At 45.2% G+C, this 23,212-nt stretch overlaps 1 protein-coding gene across 1 annotated transcript in view; it reads left to right on the forward strand.

Annotated features, from left to right (window-relative positions):
* Positions 1–23,212, forward strand: part of UBE2F (ubiquitin conjugating enzyme E2 F (putative)) — a 209,200-nt gene that overhangs the window by 98,098 nt on the left and 87,890 nt on the right. Inside the window, 1 exon segment of the mRNA XM_088449896.1 lies at positions 12,347–12,414. Within this exon segment, the coding sequence (XP_088306022.1) occupies positions 12,347–12,414 (68 nt within the window).

Below are 23,212 nucleotides of genomic sequence, written 5' to 3' on the forward strand. Positions count from 1 at the left end.
ACCACACAGCTATAACTGCGGTACAGTAGGTGTACTTGTGAATCATCCTGTGATAGAGAACATGATTGTTTCATATGATCAAATAAATTGCTTCCCTGAACAAGTTATTGCCCACCTGCAGTATAGTCATTATGTTCTCGGACTTTGTAGAACACGCAGATAGAATCCATATGTAAATGTTTCAGATGTAGGATTTGTGAATGTGTTATAAAGTGTAGGAAGTGTTTATACAGATGTTTCCACATCTCCTTTGTGCGTGAAACAGCCCTTCTAGTTGCTCCATGTTATGGCGCCGAGCGTGTTTTCAAGCAACTTTTTCCTTCAAATGTGTCATATTCGCAAAGCCGCTCACACTGTAACGTAGCATTTTGTATGCGGATACACCGGCAGTGTCACACAGAATATAGGCACGCCGCATATCATTTTAATCAGCTAGGCTGCTTGTGCGTCCTATTGCGTTGTGAATAGGATGCAAGGTAAAAAGTTGCTTGCTCGGTGCTACAGAGTCACACGGTGTTCACGCATTATGTTTAACACGACTTGTAGCACACAGAGATCAGATGTATGTGGAAACACCTGTATGTCCGAATTAGTGTTGAGTCTTGTGTTACCAGGACTGTACAAATGAGTAAACATTCAATATCTTCTGAAAGCTAAAGGTGCGTATCCACCAGGCGATTAAACAGGCCGATTGAACGATAACGACATCGAGGTGTCTGACCCGGATTGGACCCATGTACAAAATTCCCAGGATAGTGTTGTGAAAGGGGTAATACTGACAGGCAGAAGAAAGGAGCTGGATCGAGGGAATCATGCACCGTGTAGTGATGTGATAAGTAGTGAGGAAGTGAAGTATGTACTTTGGTACTGGATAGCCAGTGCTTCAGCTGCCCTTTGACTAATTCATATGTACATTTGAACTGGATATCCAGTACCAAAGTACATACTTCATTTCCTCACACAACATACTCCAGAGATGGTACTGGCTAAAGCGGTCAATGATTTGGGCAATAGCACAGACGGTGTAATGGTTAGCATTACTGCCACACAGCACTGAGGTCGTGGGTTCGATTCCCACTACGGCCCTAATTGTGTGGAGTTTGTATATTCTCCCTGTGCTTGCGTGAGTTTCCTCCGGGTACTCCGGTTTCCTCCCACACCCCAAAAATATACTGGTAGGGTAATTGGCTCACAAGAAAAATTAACCCTGTTTGTGTGCGTGCATGTGATAAGGAACATAGGCCCTGATTCAGAGCCGGATGCTCTGACCAGAGCGCTCGCTCTGAATCAGGGCCCACCTCCATAATTATGGAGCGTCCTCCTGGACGCTCGTATAGCTGTGGGTGCGCGCAGGTTGATGGTCGCGATGGTCTTGACCATCGCCACTGCGAGCCGGAGCCTGCGGTTGAGTTTCTCAACCGCAAGGCCCGGAGTGATTTTGGCTCTATCAGATTTTGCCTCTATCAGTGGGCCGGCTTCTGACGGTAGGCGTTCCCTTGGGAACGCCCCAGTCTGGGAGGCACGCCCCCGACCCCCACGCCCCCGGCACGCCCACCAAAGGGGGTGTGCTGTCAATCAACATCGACAGCACGCCCCCTTTGATCAGAAAAACGAGCGAAGGAAAGTCCTTCGCTCGTCGCGTCTCGCGCATGCGCACGACGGAGCTCCCTCCGTCATGCGCATGCTCAGTGCACACCATCGACCCACTTGCGAGCGAATCAGGCCCATAGATTGTAAGCTCCACTGCGGCAGGGGCCGATGTGAATGGACAAATATCCCCTGTACAGCTCTGCGGAATATGTGTGCGCTATATAAATAACTGGTGGTAAATAAAATAATTTTTTTTTTTTTCTTTAATTTAAGTCTCATGAAAGTGACTGCATTTTGTACTTTGTTTTTTCTTCCTGGAGTTTTCTTACAATCTTCCTTGCCAAAGTGAATGTGCGATTGTAATGCTTGGGGAGTCTTCATCTGTATTTGTACTCAATAGGAAATTGTAATACTCAGTCAGTAATCATCGTCATTTGTAATCAAAGGGAAATAATTTTGTAATCCAAAAATAAAAAAATAAAAAAAAACACACTTACGGCATATGTTGCCATTTACCTGCTAGAAGTTTGCCTTGGTCAGACCTCAAGCAGCAAAGGAGACTTAAGTGTTGATTGTTGTTGGATAAAAATAAATAACAATTCTGTGTAGCTCAAATCATTTCAGTGGAACATTCATTTCAATGGGATTTGTACAGGTAGTACATAATCTCATTAAAATGGGTAAAAACAGCAGACCGTTGTGTAACCTTTAGTGGGTTTGTACACTGTGCGGTGATGTGCTTTAAAGTAAACACCTGACATTTAGCAAGTTGTGTCCATTTATCTGAGTAGGAATATAAAAACATACGAAGGCATACATAGGAACACAAATAGGTCTTGACACAGGACAGAATGTTTTTTGTTTTGTTTTTACATTCTGTGTTTGCATACTTTGTACTTATTTGTTTAAATGCCTGTGGAAAAACACCTACGTATGCCTACTTCTTTTCTGTATGTTTTGGTTGTAAGCGCATTACACGTAACTTACATGTTAATAGTATAGGTGCCAAGTAAATATTTTATGGTAGAACATTAGATTCTTCTTTTGCTGCAGTTTTTCATTATCGTTAAAGGCAATAAAATCTGAGTAGTGGTTCAGTGGGCTTATCTATTAAGCATATATTCTGCGGATTGAGCATTATACTCAGTGCTATAATTTCTAAATTATGCATCAGTTGATCTACGTGAGAACTTGGAAGTGAAGTTTTCTGCACTGCTAAGTTTTCAAGCTTATAACCTAGTTTAACAGTTAATAACCTACTTTCTTAGCACCTGGTAAACAAACCCCAAGTAGGCGGTGTGGATCATTAGGTCTGCAGTAAAAAGGTAGGCAATGTTTGGGCAGACAAAGGAAGTTAGACAGGCAATAGGTCGACAGGGTCTGAAAGTCGACACATTAAAGGTCGACTAGTAAGAAGGACGACAGGTACAGAAGGTAGACACAAAAATGGCCGACACGTGTGTGTTTTTTTTTTTAGCCCTAACCCTCCCCTTTGTTCCTAACAATCGTAGTAGGTGTCTGACCCTAACCGTCCCTTCTAGTGCCTAACCCTGAACCTTCCGGCAAGTGCCTAACCCTTAAAAAAAAAAGTGTCCACTATTTGTGTGTCGACCTAATGACCCTATCAACCTTCTGTACCTGTCAACCTTCTTACTAGTAGTCGACCTTTAGTGTGTCGACATTCAGACCCTGTCGACCTATTGCCTGTCTAACTTCCATTATATACCCAAACATTGTCTACCTTTTTACTGTAGATCTAATGACCGGATACCACCAAGTACTACCTCAGATTCAATGGAAACGTCAATCTTTTTAATAAAACTCAAAATATTTCATTTATTTGTATATATGACGACATAAATCAGATTTAAAATTAAAAGTGTGATTTAATTGTATTAGGGACGCTTGAAACTTACACGGATTAGGGAGGTACATAGTAACACACAAACATTTATCGCCATACGGGCTATATGTATGTCCTTTTCACTGTGGCGTCAGTCGCGCCAAATAGCTCCACTTGGTGGCCCAGGTGCTGTGTGCGTCCTATTCGCTCTACATGGGCTGCGGCTTTTCCTCACGCCAAGTTCCGTTGTGCTTCACCTGTGATGTTATACGAGTGTAAAACAGGAGAGCTTACAGTCTAAATAATGTACAAACACATGCACTTACTAGGGTCCATTCTGTCAGACACCAATTAACTTAGTAGTATTTGTTTAAGCAGTAGGAGGACACTTCTATACACACAAGTAGGACATACAATCTTCATACTGATAATGCCCTGGTCAGAATTAAGCCCTTTACCCCAGTGATGAGAGACCGTAATGATCTGCTACACCACGCAGTAATCTAATGTGGTGCCACCGCTTGGATCCTTGCCAAGTGTTAGTGCAGTGTTTCTTACCCTATGATACATTACAGATGTGTACACCTAGCCTCAATACGGCATTTGGCGCGAGAGGAGAGCTTTGAGGAAGCCCAGCACCTCCATAAGTGCTGGGAACGCCCCCAAGTGTGACAAATTAGAGGCGTCTCACAAGACACGCCCTCTCCCCGGCCAGCCACACCATTTTTTTGGGAGGCTCCCTGCTAGCACACTCAGCACCCTGCCCGCAGACTCTAGCAGGAATACTAAGTGATGGTAGCACCGTAGCAGTGCATGGTGGGTCTGATTCCACTTCATGTCATCTGTTGTATTTTCTTGTGTTGTTTGAAAAACATTCTGAAATATTTCTGATGCCTGTGCTGTTCTTTCTGAGTCATGTTCCATTGTTTTCTTTGTTCTTTTTAAGGGACTATAAAATTCAGGCCGAAACTCTGTGAGCTCGTGTATGAGATTTCTTGGCACAGGGGTCATTTGTTGTTCAAACACTTATATTTCATGAAATTTAGTTCCTTTGTGTTTAAATGTGAATAGGAGAAAAAATTGATAGTTTGCCCAAATTATTCTTTCGTAAAGCTTAGAAAATGCTTAGCAAGTACGGCTTAAAATAGGCTGTTAAAACATGTAATGCATGTGAAAAAAAAAATCTATTTTTAATAATACTGTCATAGGTGAGAACCAATATGGAGAATGTGAGAACATGTTGTGGATGTCTTTTCATAAAAGATGGGATTCTTTTTTTGTTCTGACAACTTATTTAGTGTTTTCTTGTAAGGATTTGGGACAGACAATGCTGTTAATATGGGTTCAAAAATAATGGTACATCTAATGACTTAAGGCAGCATAGGTCAGAGTTTGGCCTTTGAACACAATATTGGTCAAAGACAGAGATTTGTTTTTGGTAGACTTTATATGCAGTTGCAGTGGGACTCAGCATCTGTGAGTTCGTGCTAGGTCACCGTACAGTCAACTGCTGTCAGCTCAATGGATATGTTATATTTAGCTGCTCTGGAACTCTATTGGGTTTACTAGGTAAAAGACCTGTCTCTGGGCCCTGAAGCTTCTCCTCACCACTCTAACTTTCTGCGATGGAAGCTGGAATTAGTGGAGGATGCAGATGCTCCAGGACCTTAATGGCTGGGCTCTCCCGAGAAAAGGATTTGTTGGAGGTGTTTTGGAGCCCAAATTAATGTCTGTGTTTGGCCACCTGTTTGCTATCAGCTGTTACCACAAAGGCCACTTATGCTTTTGTCAGGAACACGGGCCATGCTTCCTTCGTGTATTAATTGATCGGAACCAGGCCTTTATATTTAATGTGGTGCAGAGGCAGAACTATTAATCTTTTAGGCTTGTCCACCAACACTGAGCTGGTTCTTCTACTGACCCTCTCAGGTAGATGGAGGTGAGGTATTCACAGATTGCCTTAGGGACAGTTTATGTCCAGGGAGGGTGGACATCCAGGGAAGGTCGACAGGACTGGTGGAAGCTGCAATGCTCTATGGCCAGCTTCTGTTGAGCTGTGCAGCATATACACCGATTAGCCGTAACATTAAAGACCACTAACAGGTGAAGTGAATTACATTAATTTTCTCGTTACAATGGCATCTGTCAAGGGGTGGGATATATTTGGCAGCAAGTGAAATGGCTAAGCATAAGGATCTGAGTGACTTTGACAAGGGCTAAATTGTGATGGCTAGACGAATGGGTCAAAGCATCTCCAAAATGGCAGGTCTTCCTGGTATGCAGTGGTTACTACCTACCAAAAGTGATCCAAGGAAGGACATGGGCGCCCAAGGCTCACCAATGCACATGGGGAGCAAAGGCTAGACCATCTACGATAGAAGAGCTATCGTAGCGCAAATGGCTGAAAAATTGAATGCTAGCTATGATGCAAAGGTGTCAGTACACACAGCGCATCGCAGCTTGCTGCGTAGCTGCAGACTGGTCATAGTTCCCATGTTCCACCGCCGATAGAACCTACAGTGGGCATGTGAGCGTCAGAATTGGACCATGGAGCAATGGAAGAAGGTGGCCTGATCTGATTAATCATTTTCTTTTACATCATGTAGATGGCTGGGTATGTGTGCATTGATTTCCTGGGGAAGAGATGGCACCAGGATGCAGTTTGGGAAGAAGGCAAGCCAACGCAGGCAGTGTGATGCTCTGGGCAATGTTTTCCTGGCATTCATGTGGATGTTACATTGACACGTACTATTTACCTAAACATCAAAAGATTGATGCAGACCAAGTACACCCCTTCATGGCAGCAGTATTCCCTGAGGGCAGTGGTCTTTTTCAGCAGGATAATGCGCCTTGCCACACTGTAAAAATTGCTCAGGATTGGTTCGAGGAACATGACAGAGTTTAATGTATTGACTTGGCCTCCAAATTTCCCAGATCTCAGTCCTAACGAGAAATTTTGGATGTGCTGGAAAAACAAGTCCATGCCATGGAGGCCCCACCTCCCGATTTACAGGACTTAAAGGATTTGCTGCTAACGTCTTGGTGCCATATAGCACAGGACAACTTGTGGAGTCCATGCCTCAATGGATAAGAGCTATAGTGGCAACACGAGGGGGACCTATATAATATTAGGCAGGTGGTGTATATATTATGGCTGATCGGTGTATGAGGACACAAGTGGCCTAATCACTGTTGCAGGTTTTGGTGGTGGAGAAATGCTCGGTAGTTCATTGGGGCTGGAAGGCATCATAATGGGATTATTGATGATGAAAACAAGGGCATCTGCTCAGGGTATTGAACTCTTGCTGCACATACCGTAAGCAGTGAATCCTTTAGAGCAGGTGTTCTCAACTCAATTCCTCAAGTACCACCAACAGATCATGTTTCCCTGATTTCTTTGATCATGCACAGGTGAGTTAATCTATTTTGCTGTGTCCGTAATTATCCCACGTGTTTCCACAGACAGAAATCCTCTAAACTTGAGGGTTGAGAACCTCTGCTGGAGAGAGAGTTTCAGGCTGTTGGAAATTCAGTCCACATGGTGATAACACATTGAGCTGTAACCTGGTGAAATATTGCCCAAAGCGGTTCACTGACTGCACACAAAGCAACAGTTAAATTGTGCCTAATATGGCTTTCAAAAAGTTACGGCCTAAATGAAATACGTCAGCCTTGTACGTTATACAGCTAGCTTTTGTCCGTAAGCCGGAGTTTCCACTGATTACATGACCGGCAAAATCGACAAGCCGGAACCTTAATCCCCATTGATTGGAAGGAACTTTTATTCTTTGATCTAGTTGCTGCCGTGCAGTACTGACAGAGAAGTGGGAGACCGGGCCTAAACAGAATGTGCATTGTGCCAACGCTAAATGGGAATCCTGGGGCATGCTACAGATTCCTTGAGCTGCCCTCCATGAACATTGGAGGTAACTCTTTCAAGCTCTGTATGCTTTGTCTATGATTACCTGCTAACAGTTTGCATTAATGTCTGCTTAAGAATCTACCAATATTTGGGACTTCTCTAACATCATTGGGGATATTTCCCACTGCTTACTATTCCGTAGGGACATTACCATCTTTATATTGGATTTGTTACAGTATATTGTCTTTATATAAATAACTGACCAAGAGAAGATCTTCATTTTATCATCCGAAAAGGTTCGATAGAGGCTGCTGATACAGGGCTTGACAAATCCCGGGGGCCAGATCGCCATGGCTACCAGATTTTGCTGCCTGGCTACTAGATTTTGTTGTGAGAGAGGAAGCAGATCCTCATCAGCACCTGCGGAGATTCGTGCCTATAGTATTGTGGTGTTCATATCATGAACAGGGGTGCATGTGCTGAGTGTCGCCTGCGGTGACTGCTGTGCCTCTGTCCGTCCTGGCCTACACTGACGACTCCTCTCCATCCTGGCCTGCTCTGATCCCTGCTGTCTGTCCCAGTCTACGCTGATCCTCCTGTCTCCCATATCTGGCTGCATAGAGCTCTCCGGTAGTAGGGTCTATGCGTGGCCAGGGATTGCGGAGTGACTTCAGAGGGATAGTGGTGTGACCACGAGGGGCGGGGGTTTCTGTTGTACTTTTGTGGCACATTTATTTATGTGAATTGTGGTCCGTTATTACTGCAGGGTGGAGCAGGGGAGCTGTGCAGCGCAGTGAGGGGGCCTCCATTTTTCTGTATCCATTCTACTGTGACCATTTTGTGGACTAGTCTAGAGTGTATAAAGGTTGCATAACACACAGAGCTGTGCTCCTCACTCACTCCTGAAATTTGTTTTTGGGGGGGGGACGATGGTCTGGCTCCTACACTTTCATCCTGGCTCCTAGATTTTTGAAAACTGTGTCAAGCCCTGTGCTAATAGATATAGAGATTTAATATACCACTAAGAATAATAATGCTGATTACCACTACTGAATAGTGACACTTCACGCTGCTAATTGTTGTCATGGCATTTATCCATCCGTTGGTGCATGTTAATATTTCTAATGGTTTTTGATTGATATGTTTAATATCTACATCTGTATGAATAAATTGTTAGTAACATTTACATCAGTTTGTGCCCTTGCATCCAACAAGCGCTGTACGAGTCTTTCAGTATAATTGCATTGTGGTGTTGGCAATTCCTCTCTTTAGAGGCTGCAGCTGTTAGGTGCCAATCCACTAATTATTCATACATCTCTCTAACGCGTAGTTGCTCTTATTAATTGATGATAAACTGTGCTTAATGTTGGAGTGATTAGGGAACCCCAAAACAGACCAGGATTACGCTGGTGCTATGTAAATAAATGTTAGTAATCTATGGATATTCAACACTTAGGGCCCACTACAATTAGCAGCAGCGAGTTGCCAATGCAACGGCGTACAAACGCCATCAAAGGCGCCGAAGCATGCCCCCCCTCGCAGCCCAATTTCACTTCGGATTCGTAGCCCTATAGGGCTGCGAACAAAAAACTGCGAGTCCAGAAGTACCGTGAGTGCGCCTCGAGGAGTCTTGTGGTTAATTGGATTGAGCCCTTAAACTGGGTACACGCAGAACAATGCCCCAATATAACTGCTGATCTATTGGGCATCGGCTGTGCAGCCGGCGCGATATGTCTGCGAAAGACGTCATTCACAGAGCTTAATCCCGGCGAGGGTTAAATGGCAGGCGTCTAAATCTAGACGTCTGTCATTTTACCGATGCCGGGAGACCGGCTCCCGGCATCCCGATCGAAGGGGCGCCGAGCGCAGATAGCCGGTCGGGGGGGGGGGGGGTTAGGTTTAGGGTTCCCAGGGGAGACTTAGGGTTAAAAACCCACGAGGGAGGTTAGGCTAGGGGGAATGAGGATTAGGGTTAGGCACCCCCGGGGGATTAAGGGTTAGGCAGTGGGGAAGGGGGGGTTAGGTTTAGGCACTTAGAGGGGGGAATTAGGGTGAGGCACTGGGCGGGAGGGTTAGGTGGTAGAATAGGTTAGTCAATACTTACCTGGGGACGATCGGGATTTTCATCCTTGTCGGACTGCCGCTGTCGGGATTTGAACCGCCGGGCATGGGTCCGGCGGGCGGTAAATCATACCGATTCTGTTCGGAGGTACTACCATTCCGCTGTGGAGCTTCCCTGGAAGAAGTGAATCTTTTAGCTCTCTGATCGCTGAACAGTAGCACTACAGCTTACCTGAAAATCAGCTTTAGCTTTTTTTTTTTTATACAGCCCTCTATAATACTGCTGGTTCAGTTACCTGTTTCTGTTGCTTTCATGCCTAAAAAAATAGCCGTAAATAACAGACACAATTGCAAATGCTCTCTCATTCAACATTCTATAAATATTAGATTTGTCAAGCAACACAAATATGATCTATATCATGGTACAGCGTGTACTCTCTCAATCGCTTGGTGTCGGCATCTGGTCACCATTATACAGTGTGGTTTGGCCATCGCTAAATCATCCATGGTGCCGATCTGATCTTAGCAGGGAACTTGAGCTCCTTTTCCAGTCTCATTTTCTTGTGTTCTCTTTTTTTTTTTTCTGTATTGTTTCCACCCAGCTTCATGCTTCTCCCCTCTGCTGCGTCCTGGAGATGCTCAGTTGGGTGTGAATGATGTCCTCAGACCGTGTCCCCCCACACAAGGCCAGCGAGCATGTTAATGAGCTGATTACTTTATTAAAAACTCCCTGCTGTAGATTTGCATCTCATTGTTGGTCTATTAACTTCTCCTCCTGTTCTACACAAAGAAAAGGGGGGCTTTGCTAACAAACAAACTGGATCTCATTTCGTCCGGAGTTCTTTTGCACTGACCCCACTGCTTATTTATTTATAGTCGTACGTGTTAAATATAAATGAGATTCAACTGAGACGTCAGGCAGGCGGCTGGGTGAGAGATGTGGACGATCTAGCCCAGTTCTCCAGGAAGCACGCTGCTCCGCAGTCTGAATTAGGCCACTAAGTATCTCCGTATTTCAGCCACTGTATTTGTTTCGTTGTAGATTGCTTTAGAGTGGCCCCTTCTCACTGTGACTTTAATTTGTTTTTGGCTCTGTACCTCAGACACTTTGTATGTTTGCACCTAGATTGAGCTACTCTCCTTTCTATACAATATACTGGAAAGGGGTCTCACTATCATTTTCCACCTGGATACCCCCTGGCAGCCCATTTGCTTTATTTGTACCAACAACATTTGTAATAAATATTACTGCTCTTAGATAAAATGTTTAGTCACCTCTACAGATGTGTCCGCATACATCTAGCCTCACTTAAACAGCCCTTCTAATGGCGCGATGTCGTGGCGTGACTCGGTGGTGCCGAGCACTTGTTTCTCTACGTGTCTATCACCTGGATGTCATCACAGCCATTACAGAAATGTTTTTGTGTACTGATGAATTGTCACAGTGACTGTCCCCGGGTGTACGCCTACCCCAGTCTGGGAACCGCACTTCTAGAACGTAGGATGGTAGTCGAGCTAGTTTTTGCGCTGTTTAAGTGACAGCTGTAGCAGAGTTCACAGTATCTCCCAGAGCCTCAACTTACCATTGCGGTGACAAAACGGGATGCAGTCAGGAACCCAACAGTCGAATTGCCGGCTTCCCGACTGTCTAATCACGCCAAGGGTCTAATGACAGGCGTCCAAATCCCGACGCCTGTCATTTTACCCACATCGGGAGCCCGACGCCCGGCATACCAATCGAAGGTGCGGTGGGCGCGGACAGCTGCAGGGGGGAGGTTAGGGGCTCATGGGGGGGGGACAGGGTTAGGCACTCATCCCAGGAGGGTTAAGCTAGGGGAAGGGGGGATTAGGGTTAGGCACCCCTCCCGGGAGGGTTAGGCTTAGGCTTGGGGAAGGTGGGTTAGGTTTAGGCACCCCTGGCGGGAGGTTAAGGTTTAGGACTTACGGGGGAGGTTAGGGTTAAGCACCCCTAAGGGAGGGTTGGGGGGGGGTTAAGGTTAGTGATCTTCACTGCCGGTCTTCCAGCGTCGGGATTTGAACCGCCTGAGATGCGTCCGGCGGTATTACATACCGATCCCGAGAAAACACCTGCGTGACCTGTTGCAGACCTGTGTAGTGATATATTTATTTGCAGTATGTTTTTACAAGTTTGCAAAGTAAACTGGGTGGTTCCAGTGGTAGCTTGTCTAGTATTTACATTAGGCCAATGTAAATGGCATGGGTGATGTTACTAGAAAAACAGCTGAAAAGAGGTAAATGGGCGAGACTTCCACACAGGCCGTGTGAGCCAAAACAAATAGCTGGAACTGCGCTGTAGAGTTACAGAATACGGATGTGACCATAACACGGCTGGATGATCACTTACTGTTATTGAGCATCGTAGGGACAGTATGAATCCTCTGAAGGCAAAAACTCTGCAACATTGACCGAGCAGAGGAGGGCAGCACATGCTTCTACCATTTAAAACAGGGGTCTTCAACCTTGGCCACCTTTTTGATATAACAGCATGCTAAAACTATGGCAGTGCATGCTGGGATGTGTAGTTCCACAGCAGCTGGAGGGCCAAGGTTGAAGACCCCTGATTTAAAAGCCTGTAGTGTCAGAACCAGGTTCTAGATGGTTCATGGGCTCACCTGTGAGGTATTACTGTAATCTCTCCGTTTTTCACGAACTGCCGCTGATGTTTTGCTGCTAGGAAATTACTTTTACTAAATGATTTCTTTTCTTTTACTGCGCACATAAACTGATTTGTAGAAGCATCAGTGACTGACGCAGCCCGGGAGCTCACGCCGGTCACTGATTAATTAGTTAGAAGGGGAACAAAAAGCCGGATGAGTTCTCCATGATGTGATATGCTTATTGTGAACACACATTAGAGAAATGCTCATATTAAAGTATTATATATGGTTGAACACTCTCTTTATGACAAAGTAACAATGTGCAGCAAAGTGTGACTGCATTTCTCTAACCCACTTCCCTCTGCTTTACAGATGAGAGTTATTACCAAGGTGGGAAGTTCCAGTTTGAAATTGAAGTTCCAGATGCCTATAACATGGTGGTGAGTGTGTACAGGATTTACTTCCTTATACTGCATTATAAATATTCTGCCACTACCTGCTGCCAACCAGGCTCTGTTCCCACAGCTCTGCTTCACCAAATATGCTTCAGGGGAGGGTGCCAGACCCCCACCCGCCGTGCACTGGGAAGGTTAGAAAAACAGCTCAGAAATAGAGAAGGTCATGTAAATCTGCAGGACACCGATAGTTTGGAAATGGGATTACCAGTGCTAAAAGAAAAATGCACTTACTCTAAATCTAACAAGGACCAGAGTAGCTTTAGCTATACTATAAGGGTGCCTAGGTGATTGGTTTTACAAAATGCCCAGGCTTTCCCTAACAAGAATTGTGACCCCCGAAGCTAATGCTGGGTGCACACTATACGATGTGTGTATCCAGAGACGGGATAACGCGATGGAGCGATACATTGCACCGTCCGTACACACTGCACGATGCAGCAGAGGACAGCACGATTTGTCATTCCAAGCTGCATTTAGGTGCATGGCGTCGTTCATTGCGTCGTCCCATCTGCTGTGCATCTGGGGTACACACTATGCAACCGGCATGGTATATCGCTCCGATCCGCATCGGAGCAATATTTCGTGCAATGGATCGCTTAGTGTGTACTCTGCTTTAGACACGGGATCCATGACAGTGACATTGGGCGCTGTGGGTCCAGCAGACAAACAGAGATGGCAGCATTAAAGTCGCAAGGTTAGTGGAGAGATCGCCAAAACTCAATGTCTGTACCAGCATTTTACCAACAGGTGAATATATTATTTATTTTTTTATTAGAACAGCAAATCGGTCTTTTATAAAACTTTGAAGCTTTTGAGGTGATTTCCCTACTGATCAAATTGTAATTTTATTGCTGCGCGATAACCTTAATATCCCCTTAAGAAAAACACCCCGATAAAATGCTGATTTGTTGCCATAGTATTCATAAAACACTATTTCAAAACTTTTTCTAATTCTACATCTGCCTCTTCCGCAACAAGTCGGTGCTGGTGCATGTAATTAATTTAAATAGTTGTTAGTTGTCAAATATAATGATCTGATTGTAGGTAGTATTGCAACATAATTTTTTTTATTTAAAGGGCTATAAAAAAAAAAGTAACTTTTTTTTTTTCTCTCTCTCTCCATATGACACAACAGTTACAGAGAAAAGCTCCTGTACTGGAGTGTAGGATGTTTCATACAGGAGGGGATTGTACGGGTTACTGGTGCTGAACTTCCAGGTTAATCTTTTGGGGTCTATGTACTAAGCAGTGTTATGAGATAAGGTGCCAGCCAATCAGCTCCTAACTGCCATCTCACAAATCTGTTTGAAAAATGACAGTTGGGAGCTGATTGGCTGGCACCTTATCACGTTTCACTCTGTCTCCTAACACTGCTTAGTAAATAGACCCCTTTATCACTAAATTATCTTCTGCCCTAGATGTGAAATAACTTTTCTCTTTAGACTAATATCTAAATAATAATTCTGTAAGGTCTGTCCCCTTCTCTAACATACAGTACATGCTCAGTGGGAGCCGGGGGCGATGCTTATCCAACGGCTCCCACTGCTAGGGAGACAGGAGAGGAGAACCGGGAACTGGGTAAGTATTGGGACCAGGAAGTAGAGGGTGTGGAGGATAGTTTGGCGGGGACCGGACAGAGCAGCAGACAGGGGGAGGAGTGGAACAGAGCCACTGGCAGAAGAGAGGTTGGGGGACTGAGGTGACCCAACACTTGGGTCCTTTTTACTAATAGTTTTATAATGATTTAAAATAACATCTGAATCTTATGTATAACATTCACAATTAGTCATTCAGTGTTTAATAGATTTCAGAATGAATTCCTGTTTTCCTGTTATGAAGCGAGTCAGTAAAATGAAATATGTGGTTGTGTTGCTGCTAATACTATTTCACTGCAATTTGTAGACCTTTCAGAAGATTTGAAGAGAGAAAATAAATCAATAGACGCAACTGATAGAAGAAAGTTAGGTATCAGAGAGCAATGTACCATAAATACGTTGTCTTAGGTAGAACAGATTCTGAGCTGGATTATCTTCAGAGGCTGCGCTTTAATCCCCTTCCTCATTATGCATTCGCTTTTATTTATGGCCCATCGCTGTCACCCTGCAATCCACAGGCTATGGTTAAGTGGCACATGTTGTAAGGTTCCTGAATTCACACTAAAGCTGGCCACACACACAGAGATTTTTCGCCCGATTTCGATGAATCGTGACGACGAATCGTGTAAAATATGCCCAAATCGTGAGTTTCTTCTCACGATGCCGATGTGCATCCCCACTCATCGTACATCGCGTCTTCAGATCTGCCGTGCTGTAGGGCAGATTTGCCAATCTGGGACACGATGCACTGGATGCACGATAGATCTTAAGTCGGATCGGACATTTTGTACTCCAAATCGTGACCACGCCTGCCGGGGAGAGTTCAGGGGAAATCGTACACATCGTGGGATTGTGATCACATCGCTATGTCTGTGGGCACTCTTAGAATCTTAAAAGATTAAAGTAATTTTACTTGTTTTGAAACTTAATTCTTTATAATGGTACATGCAACACTTCTTAGAACTATCTCAACCTTTGCTGAGCTGGAAGAATACAGCAAATAGCGCTGCACCTGGATATTAGAGTAACCATTATTATTACATAGGTACCTGTATTCCGCTCCCATTTCCAGCCTGTCTCTGTGTCTCTCTCTTTTTCCCTTACTGACTGTCCCTCGCTTTGCATTTCTCTCCCCCACTTTGCCTGCCTCTCCCCCTCTTTCACATTCCTTCACTTCCCCTCTTTCCCAGTCTGTCTCTCTCTATGGGGTAAATTTAATAACCTGAGTGATGGAGGCATCGGCAAGTTTCTAGCAAGTCTGCCCAATGTTTTAAAGGGGCAAACATTTAAAAGGCAAAACCAGGTTGGTTTTGCCGTATAAATGATTGCCCCTTTAAACATCCTACAAACCTGCTAGAAACTTGTTGGTGCCTGCATTGCACAGACTATTACATTTACCCTTCAGTGTCTCCCCATCTTTTCCAGTCTTTGTCTCCACCCCCCTTCCCCAGACTGCCTCACCCCCTTCCCCAGACTGCCTCACCCCCCCTTCCCCAGACTGCCTCACCCCCCCTTCCCCAGTCTGCCTCACCCCCTCTTTCCCAGTCTGCCTCACCCCCTCTTTCCCAGTCTGCCTCACCCCCTCTTTCCCAGTCTGCCTCACCCCCTCTTTCCCAGTCTGCCTCACCCCCTCTTTCCCAGTCTTTGACTCGCCCCCTCTTTCCCAGTCTTTGCCTCGCCCCCTCTTTCCCAGTCTTTGCCTCGCCCCCTCTTTCCCAGTCTTTGCCTCGCCCCCTCTTTCCCAGTCTTTGCCTCGCCCCCTCTTTCCCAGTCTTTGCCTCGCCTCCTCTTTCCCAGTCTTTGCCTCGCCTCCTCTTTCCCAGTCTTTGCCTCGCCTCCTCTTTCCCAGTCTTTGCCTCGCCTCCTCTTTCCCAGTCTTTGCCTCGCCTCCTCTTTCCCAGTCTTTGCCTCGCCTCCTCTTTCCCAGTCTTTGCCTCGCCTCCTCTTTCCCAGTCTTTGCCTCGCCTCCTCTTTCCCAGTCTTTGCCTCGCCTCCTCTTTCCCAGTCTTTGCCTCGCCTCCTCTTTCCCAGTCTTTGCCTCGCCTCCTCTTTCCCAGTCTTTGCCTCGCCTCCTCTTTCCCAGTCTTTGCCTCGCCTCCTCTTTCCCAGTCTTTGCCTCGCCTCCTCTTTCCCAGTCTTTGCCTCGCCTCCTCTTTCCCAGTCTTTGCCTCGCCTCCTCTTTCCCAGTCTTTGCCTCGCCTCCTCTTTCCCAGTCTTTGCCTCGCCTCCTCTTTCCCAGTCTTTGCCTCGCCCCCTCTTTCCCAGTCTTTGCCTCGCCCCCTCTTTCCCAGTCTTTGCCTCGCCTCCTCTTTCCCAGTCTTTGCCTCGCCTCCTCTTTCCCAGTCTTTGCCTCGCCTCCTCTTTCCCAGTCTTTGCCTCGCCTCCTCTTTCCCAGTCTTTGCCTCGCCTCCTCTTTCCCAGTCTTTGCCTCGCCTCCTCTTTCCCAGTCTTTGCCTTGCCTCCTCTTTCCCAGTCTTTGCCTCGCCTCCTCTTTCCCAGTCTTTGCCTCGCCTCCTCTTTCCCAGTCTTTCCCTTCTTTTTCACCCTTTCTTTCCCCATCTCACTCTTCCCTTCTTTTTCCTACTATTTTTGCCCTTTTTTTTTCTCCTCTTTTAACTTTTGCTATCCCTGTCTTTAATATCTTTTTCCTTGTTTCTCTCCTTTTTCCCTCTTTTCTCTCTCCACCTTTTTTTTTATTTCTCTTTCCCTTATTTTCTTTCTCACCTACTTTTTTCTCCTTCTTTTCTCATTCCACCTTCTTTTCTCTCTCTCTCCTCCTTCATTTCTTTCTCCTTTATTTTTATATAATGTGTAACCCTGACTACTTTGTCAATGTCACCTTAGCCTCTGCCACTTAATGTAGTTCCCGCTAAACGTACACTAATGATCATTCCAGTCTTAAAGTGGCTTCTTCTAGCCGTGGTTATGATTCGTCTTACTGTAAGACTCGTATCTAAGGGCAGCGGTGGCACAAATTTTATAGAGGGTAAATTGGCGGTAAATGTATAATGTTAATAACAGAGATGGGAAAATGGAAAGATCCTATAACCCTATGTTTAATTTTCTTTGTATTGTAAGTGATGAATGTTTATTACAAGAAAAATTATTCCTAATTTCTATTGCAGTGCATGTTATGGTGCGTACACACTAGACGATAGGCTCCCTGAGCGATATCGTCTAGTGTGTCCCCGGCAGACTATACTCAATGTCGTTCATGAAAATTGAGCACACCCGCTGAACGATATCATTAACGATATTGTTCAGCGCCGGGCTCTCTCCCCCATTCCATAACATGCAGCAACCTGACGACATCGTCAGGTTGACCTGCATGTTAACCCGATGAACGATGATGACGAACGACCCGCGGGAACGCGCGTCGTCGTTATCGTTCATCGTTTTTGTGTTAAAAATGGACGATAACGTGGACGACTGAACGATAACGATATAGTTAACATTCAGTCATTCACTTTAATCGCCCAGTGTGTACGCAACTTAAGCCTGTTTGTAGAGCCCACTGGTAAATATGCCATTATTTTATTTTTCTTCTAGCCAGAACCCCTTTATCTCCCTCTAGAAGGTTCGCTGTCAGTATGAATGATATTCCGCTCACAATATAATAGTTTGTGGGCATTATTGGAGGCAGGGACATTGTAATTTACAGTCCCTTTAATCCCCTCGCTGTGGAGGACAAGTGGGACTTATTATCCACATATACCTAAAACTGAGGAGGATGATTCCCACTCGTCATCTGCAGCAAAGTGCTCCAGGTGGGGAGTCCCGAGGATCACTGGGGCCGGTCCCAGAGTAGTGACATCTATTTTTCTTTTGAACTTTAATACACTATGTAGACAAAAGTGATTGGATATTGACAGCAAATAGATCAACGAGATTTTATTAACATCAGTACTTTGTAGGTCCAACACGTGCAGTGATTACTGCAGACACCCTTCTTGGCAAACTGTCCACAAGTTCCTGGACAACAGCAGACGGTATGTTTTACCATTCAGCATTAAGGAGGGTGACCAGTTGTGACACTGAAGAAGGTTGAGTCAACCTAGAATTCACCTATCGCTCCAATTCGTCCCAGAGGTTTCCCAATGGAGTTACTATCTGGACTCTGAGCTGGCCAGTCCACCCGGGTTAACAAATTTTTTGTATACCAGTCCAGCGTCGCCCTGGAAACATGACAGGTCCTGATAATAACATTTGTTCTTTCCGTAGAATTGCATGTGCATGGGCCTCCCTACCAAGTGTTCTTGTTGAAGCCTCCACATTAGTGGCCATTTGGAGCTCTTGTGCAATGGTATGCATGGTATGCATTTTACATGCGTGGAGGTGTACAATAATTTTTGTCTTCATAGTGTAGTATTGCTAGAGATGGGGGAAGGACTTCAAGTCCTTCTATCTAACCAACCATGCCACCTAGAGCGATAGGGGCACCCTGGCTTCAAAGTGGGAAGTTCTCTCTTTCAAACTATATGCCCCCATATAGATTTTTTTTTCCAGGTAATCAAATTTTTCACCAGGCAAAACACGCCGTACTACAGAAACTTCATGGATGGGGTAAGGTCTCTCCTTAACCTTGCATCTGTGAAATCAGGGGCACTAATTTTAGAAAGAGGGGATCCCCTCTTTCAAGTGATAGGTCCCCTTGAAACTTATTGTCTGGTGATCACCTATGATCACTGGACAATGTTACGCTGTGTTATAGAACACGTTTTCCATACATGTGGGGAGGGCACTACGTGCCCTATCCCACTCATGGTTACGTCTGTAAATGTTGGGTCACTCAAATATGAAAGAGGGGAGTTTCCTCTTTAAAATTATGTAGGCCCTTAGCAGCTATTGTCTGGTGATCACCTATAGCCGATATATCTCCAAATAAAAAACAATAGTGGTCCCTCATTTAATGCGGTATGTTGTCTAGTAGTATTCATTCTAGCACCCTGCAACTCTCACAACCCATGCTCTGGTGTTTCTTGCACACTCAGCTGATGCAACAAAATTTTGAGATACAGACCAGAGCGACACCCCAGGCAGGAAAGAGGAACTTGCACAGGTGAAGGGTGCTAAAATGAACACTAGTCTGGTTTTTAAAATGGTCAGCCTTGTTGGGCTACCATATTCTTCCTACACATAGGAAGCATTTAAAACGAGACAGCAAAAATTTGAAGAAAAGCAAATGCGTTTTCAATTAAAACCTATGAGTAGAATCTTTTTGCTATTTTGGAAATGGATGTTATTTGGGAAACAAAAATCACAAAGTGTTTCTTTGTGGACACACAAAAATCATGTTGGCTTTTAGTTCCCTTTTTTTGAAATTTCAATCAAAATCACTTTTTTGGCCAATTGGGTTAAATTTTGATGGACATAGAATGAGTAAAAGGACTAATGGTAATTTCTGAAAATACAAAGTCTTATGAAGAAAAAAAATAAAAACAAGGTATAATTTGTGTGCGTGCCGCATAAAACAAAACATTGATGTTGGAATGTGACTAGCGCAAATGTGAATAAATGACCTCAGCAGCGAAGGGGATAAATGAAATAGAACGGAATAACTTGCCTAACAAAGGCCCTCATTCAGAGCCGCACGCTCTGAGCAGAGCGCACGCTCTGAATGAGGGCCGTCCTCCATAACTATGGAGCGTCCTCCTGGACGCTCGTATAGCTGTGGGTCACCACCCACAGCCTATACGAGCGTGCAGTTTGATGGCCGCGGTGGTCTTGACCATCGCGACCATCGAAACTGCGAGCCGGAGCCTGAGGTTGAGGTTTTCAACCGCAAGGCCCGGAGTGATTTTGGCTCTATCAGAGCCAAAGTCACTCCCACTGACATCACTAGTGATGTCAGTGGGCCGGCTTCTGATGGTAGGCGTTCCCTTAGGAACGCCCCCGTCAGGGAGGCACGCCCACCAAAGGGGGCGTGCTGTCAATCAGCATCGACAGCACGCCCCCTTTGATCAGACACAACGAGCGAAGGAAAGTCCTTCGCTCGTCGCGTCTGGCGCATGCGCACGACGGAGCTCCCTCCGTCGTGCGCATGCTCAGTGCAGAACATCGACCCACTTGCGAGCGGACAGCCGCTCGCGAGTGGGTCTGAATCAGGGCCAAAGTGCGGAAGAACTATGTATGAATGCGCTATGTTTCTGTACTTATCAAAGCAGAATGTAATCATAATGCTGACATCACAATGTTAGTTATTACTGCATGTCGACATTGTTGAAATGTCAGCATTAGACATGTCGATATGTGCACAGTGTTGACTGTGGTATGTCGACATTCTGCATTGGTGAGTTAGGGTTATGTGCTAGGGGGAGGCTTAGGGTTAGGCTAATGTAGGGATGGTAAGGTTTAGGCTAAGGTAGGGGAGATGAGGCGTTAGGCTTAGGCCCTTGGAGGGGGGTTTAGGGTTAGCCTAAGGAAGGGAAGGTTTGGGTAAGGCACTGGGGGAGGGGAGGTTAGGATTAGCCTATGGGAGAGGGGGTTATGTGCTAGGAAGGGGTTAGTGTTAGGCTATTGGAGGGGGGTTAGGATTAGACTACGGAAAGGGTGGTTAGGTTTAGTTTATGGGGGGGGTTAGGGTTGGATACTAGTAGGGAGGGTAGGAGTTAGGATTAGTCATATTTACCTCTGGAAGCGCAGCATGGTCAACCGGAAGTCATTTTGACGACAACGCCAGACATGGAAGACACTGCTGGCCCCACCGTACCAGTGAAGTCACCACTAAGCCTGTTGATATTATCATGTTGACACTTCAAAACTGAAAAAAAAAAATCCAACCTTACATGAACCCCAAGGTGTATATCTAGGTGATAGGGTGAGGCTACAAGGTACCAAAGTTTCATTACCATTTAGGTTCCATTCATGCATACAGTCCTGGACATCTGGGCACTAATGGACAACCACTGATTTCTATAAGCTCACTCTCATCGTTCTTGGTACCATGTGTGTTTTTATTCAGTAATAATTGGTATTGTCTGTGAATTCCAGGCCCTAAATGGTAAAGTTACTGATACCAGTCAGGCTGAGAGCTCTCCCATTGCCCCATCTGTTCTGAAATGCTGGTTAATGATCCTTTGCCATATCGCAGCCAAGTATTTCCTACCAGCTTGTACTGCTCCGACCGAAACAAAGCTCTGATATTTTTAGTTCTATTATATTAACATTTCTTTGCAATAACTGTAGCATATGTTATGCCAGCTTCTGTTCTGTACAGCCAACACGTCTGCCAGCTCGGAAAGGGGGTGGAATTCAAATTTATTATGTTATGTCAAAATCAATTTGTGTGCTTAGTAAAATTACATTTTTAAATGTCTCCTGGATTTAATGTCTCACTCTAAATAGGTTATAATATACAGCGAAGCACTGTTCAAATGAGCTATAATTATACCTACTTCAGATCTGATTCAGTGATCATGGTAATTCTTAAGAAACCCTTTGTTTCCCAGGAAGATGGTGCAAAGCGATTCTTCCTTTTATTTCCTGTGAGCTGAAGGAATCCTGAGTTCCACCACTTTATGCATTGAGGAAAATCAGCGCATATTGAGAAATGCGTTATCTTCATGTGGTACAGATGTGTCCTTAGCTTTGCTCTCAGTGTGACACCTACAGATGTGTCCACCTACATCTATCCTCAATACACCAGGTAGTGCGACATGTGGTGTGAGTCAGCCGCCAGATTCCGTGCAACTCTGCTCAGCGTTGGGCGTCTTTATTTGCGGAGAATGAGTCTTAGTTGCAATGTGATGCCACTAGGACTCACCAGGAGACTGTGCTGATTAATTTGACATCTGACATATGTAGTTAAGAACAAAATATCAGTCGCATTGACAAATAAATGGGGCCCAGAGATGGGCGCAGTCATGTGTGCGCAGATTTTTATGGTTGCCCGTTGAATCATTGTGGCCTTGTAGATCGTACATTATAGAGGCATCACAGATTCTGTAGTATATGACACGAGTACAATAAGTGTAACAGATTAATACAGTTAAGCATGATAAATTGAGTTCAATTAGGCATGATATTGTAGCAATATTGAGGTTTAAGTACAAGTTGTGTGTGACCTCAAAAAGCATTCAGCATATGACATACAAGGTAAACAGAGAGTGAATAAAAAGTGAGACCTAGGGGTAGACAGGACCCTTCCTGTGAGACATTCTACATGGAAAGGGTAATGAGAGACACATGGAGCAAAGAAGATTCAAGTGGACATGGTGGATGGAGGTAGCAGAGGTAGTGAACACAAGGGTGGAGGGGTAGTAGGGGTAGGGAAGCATGAAGAGGTGAGTTGTATAGAGTAGGTTGATGTAGTGTCTGGTTAGACTAGGCAGATCCATTTCTCCGGGGCAGCACAGGAGAAGACTGGGAAATGAGACTGGGAGAAGGTTAGAAGAGAAGCAAAGGTCAGAGGTGGAGTGTATGAATTCTGGTGCATCACATGATGAGGTCAGGGGTTTATGAGGGGAAGCATCATAAGGGTTTTGTATGTGCACGTGAGCAGTTTGAACTGAGTTCCAGAGATAATAGTCAGCCAGCGAAAGGTGCTACAGAGTGATGATGCAGGTGAGATGGGTCTAGCTGAAACATTAATGATGGGTTGTACAGGGAGAGGTGGGTTTTAGGAAGATTAGTAAGTAGACATTTACAGTAGTCACAGTGGGAAATAATGAGCACGTGGACCATGGATTCGGTTACTTCCTGCGAGAGGAAGGGACACCATTAGGAAATGCGGAGGAGGAGGAGGAAGCGTTAAGGTGCCCACACGCATACCGATGTCCTCACGATACGATTTTATGGCCAATTTCCTCATGAACTTTCACGGGAGCTCCCTTGCCGTCGTGATCACGATTTGGAGTTAAAAATGTCCAATCTGACTAAAGATCCATCTTGCAGCCAATGCATTGTATCCCAGATTGGCTAATCTGCCCTACAGCACGGCAGATCAGAAGATGCGATGTACGACGAGCGGGGACGCGCATCGGCATCGTGCTCGTGAGTATAAACTCACGATTTGTACTTTTTTTACCCGATTCGTCGTCACGATTCGTCGAAATCTGCCAAATCGTGTAAAATGTCGCTATGTGTGTGGGCACCTTTAGGACTGCGTGGTAGACTGGACTGAGGAGTGAATTGGAAGGCGGAGCTGAGGATTACACCAGATTAGCGGGCACGGGGAACAGGGGAGG

Source organism: Taudactylus pleione, unplaced genomic scaffold (genome assembly GCF_031769625.1).
Source record: "Taudactylus pleione unplaced genomic scaffold, aTauple2 ptg000500l, whole genome shotgun sequence".
NCBI classification, from domain to species: Eukaryota; Metazoa; Chordata; class Amphibia; order Anura; family Myobatrachidae; genus Taudactylus; species Taudactylus pleione.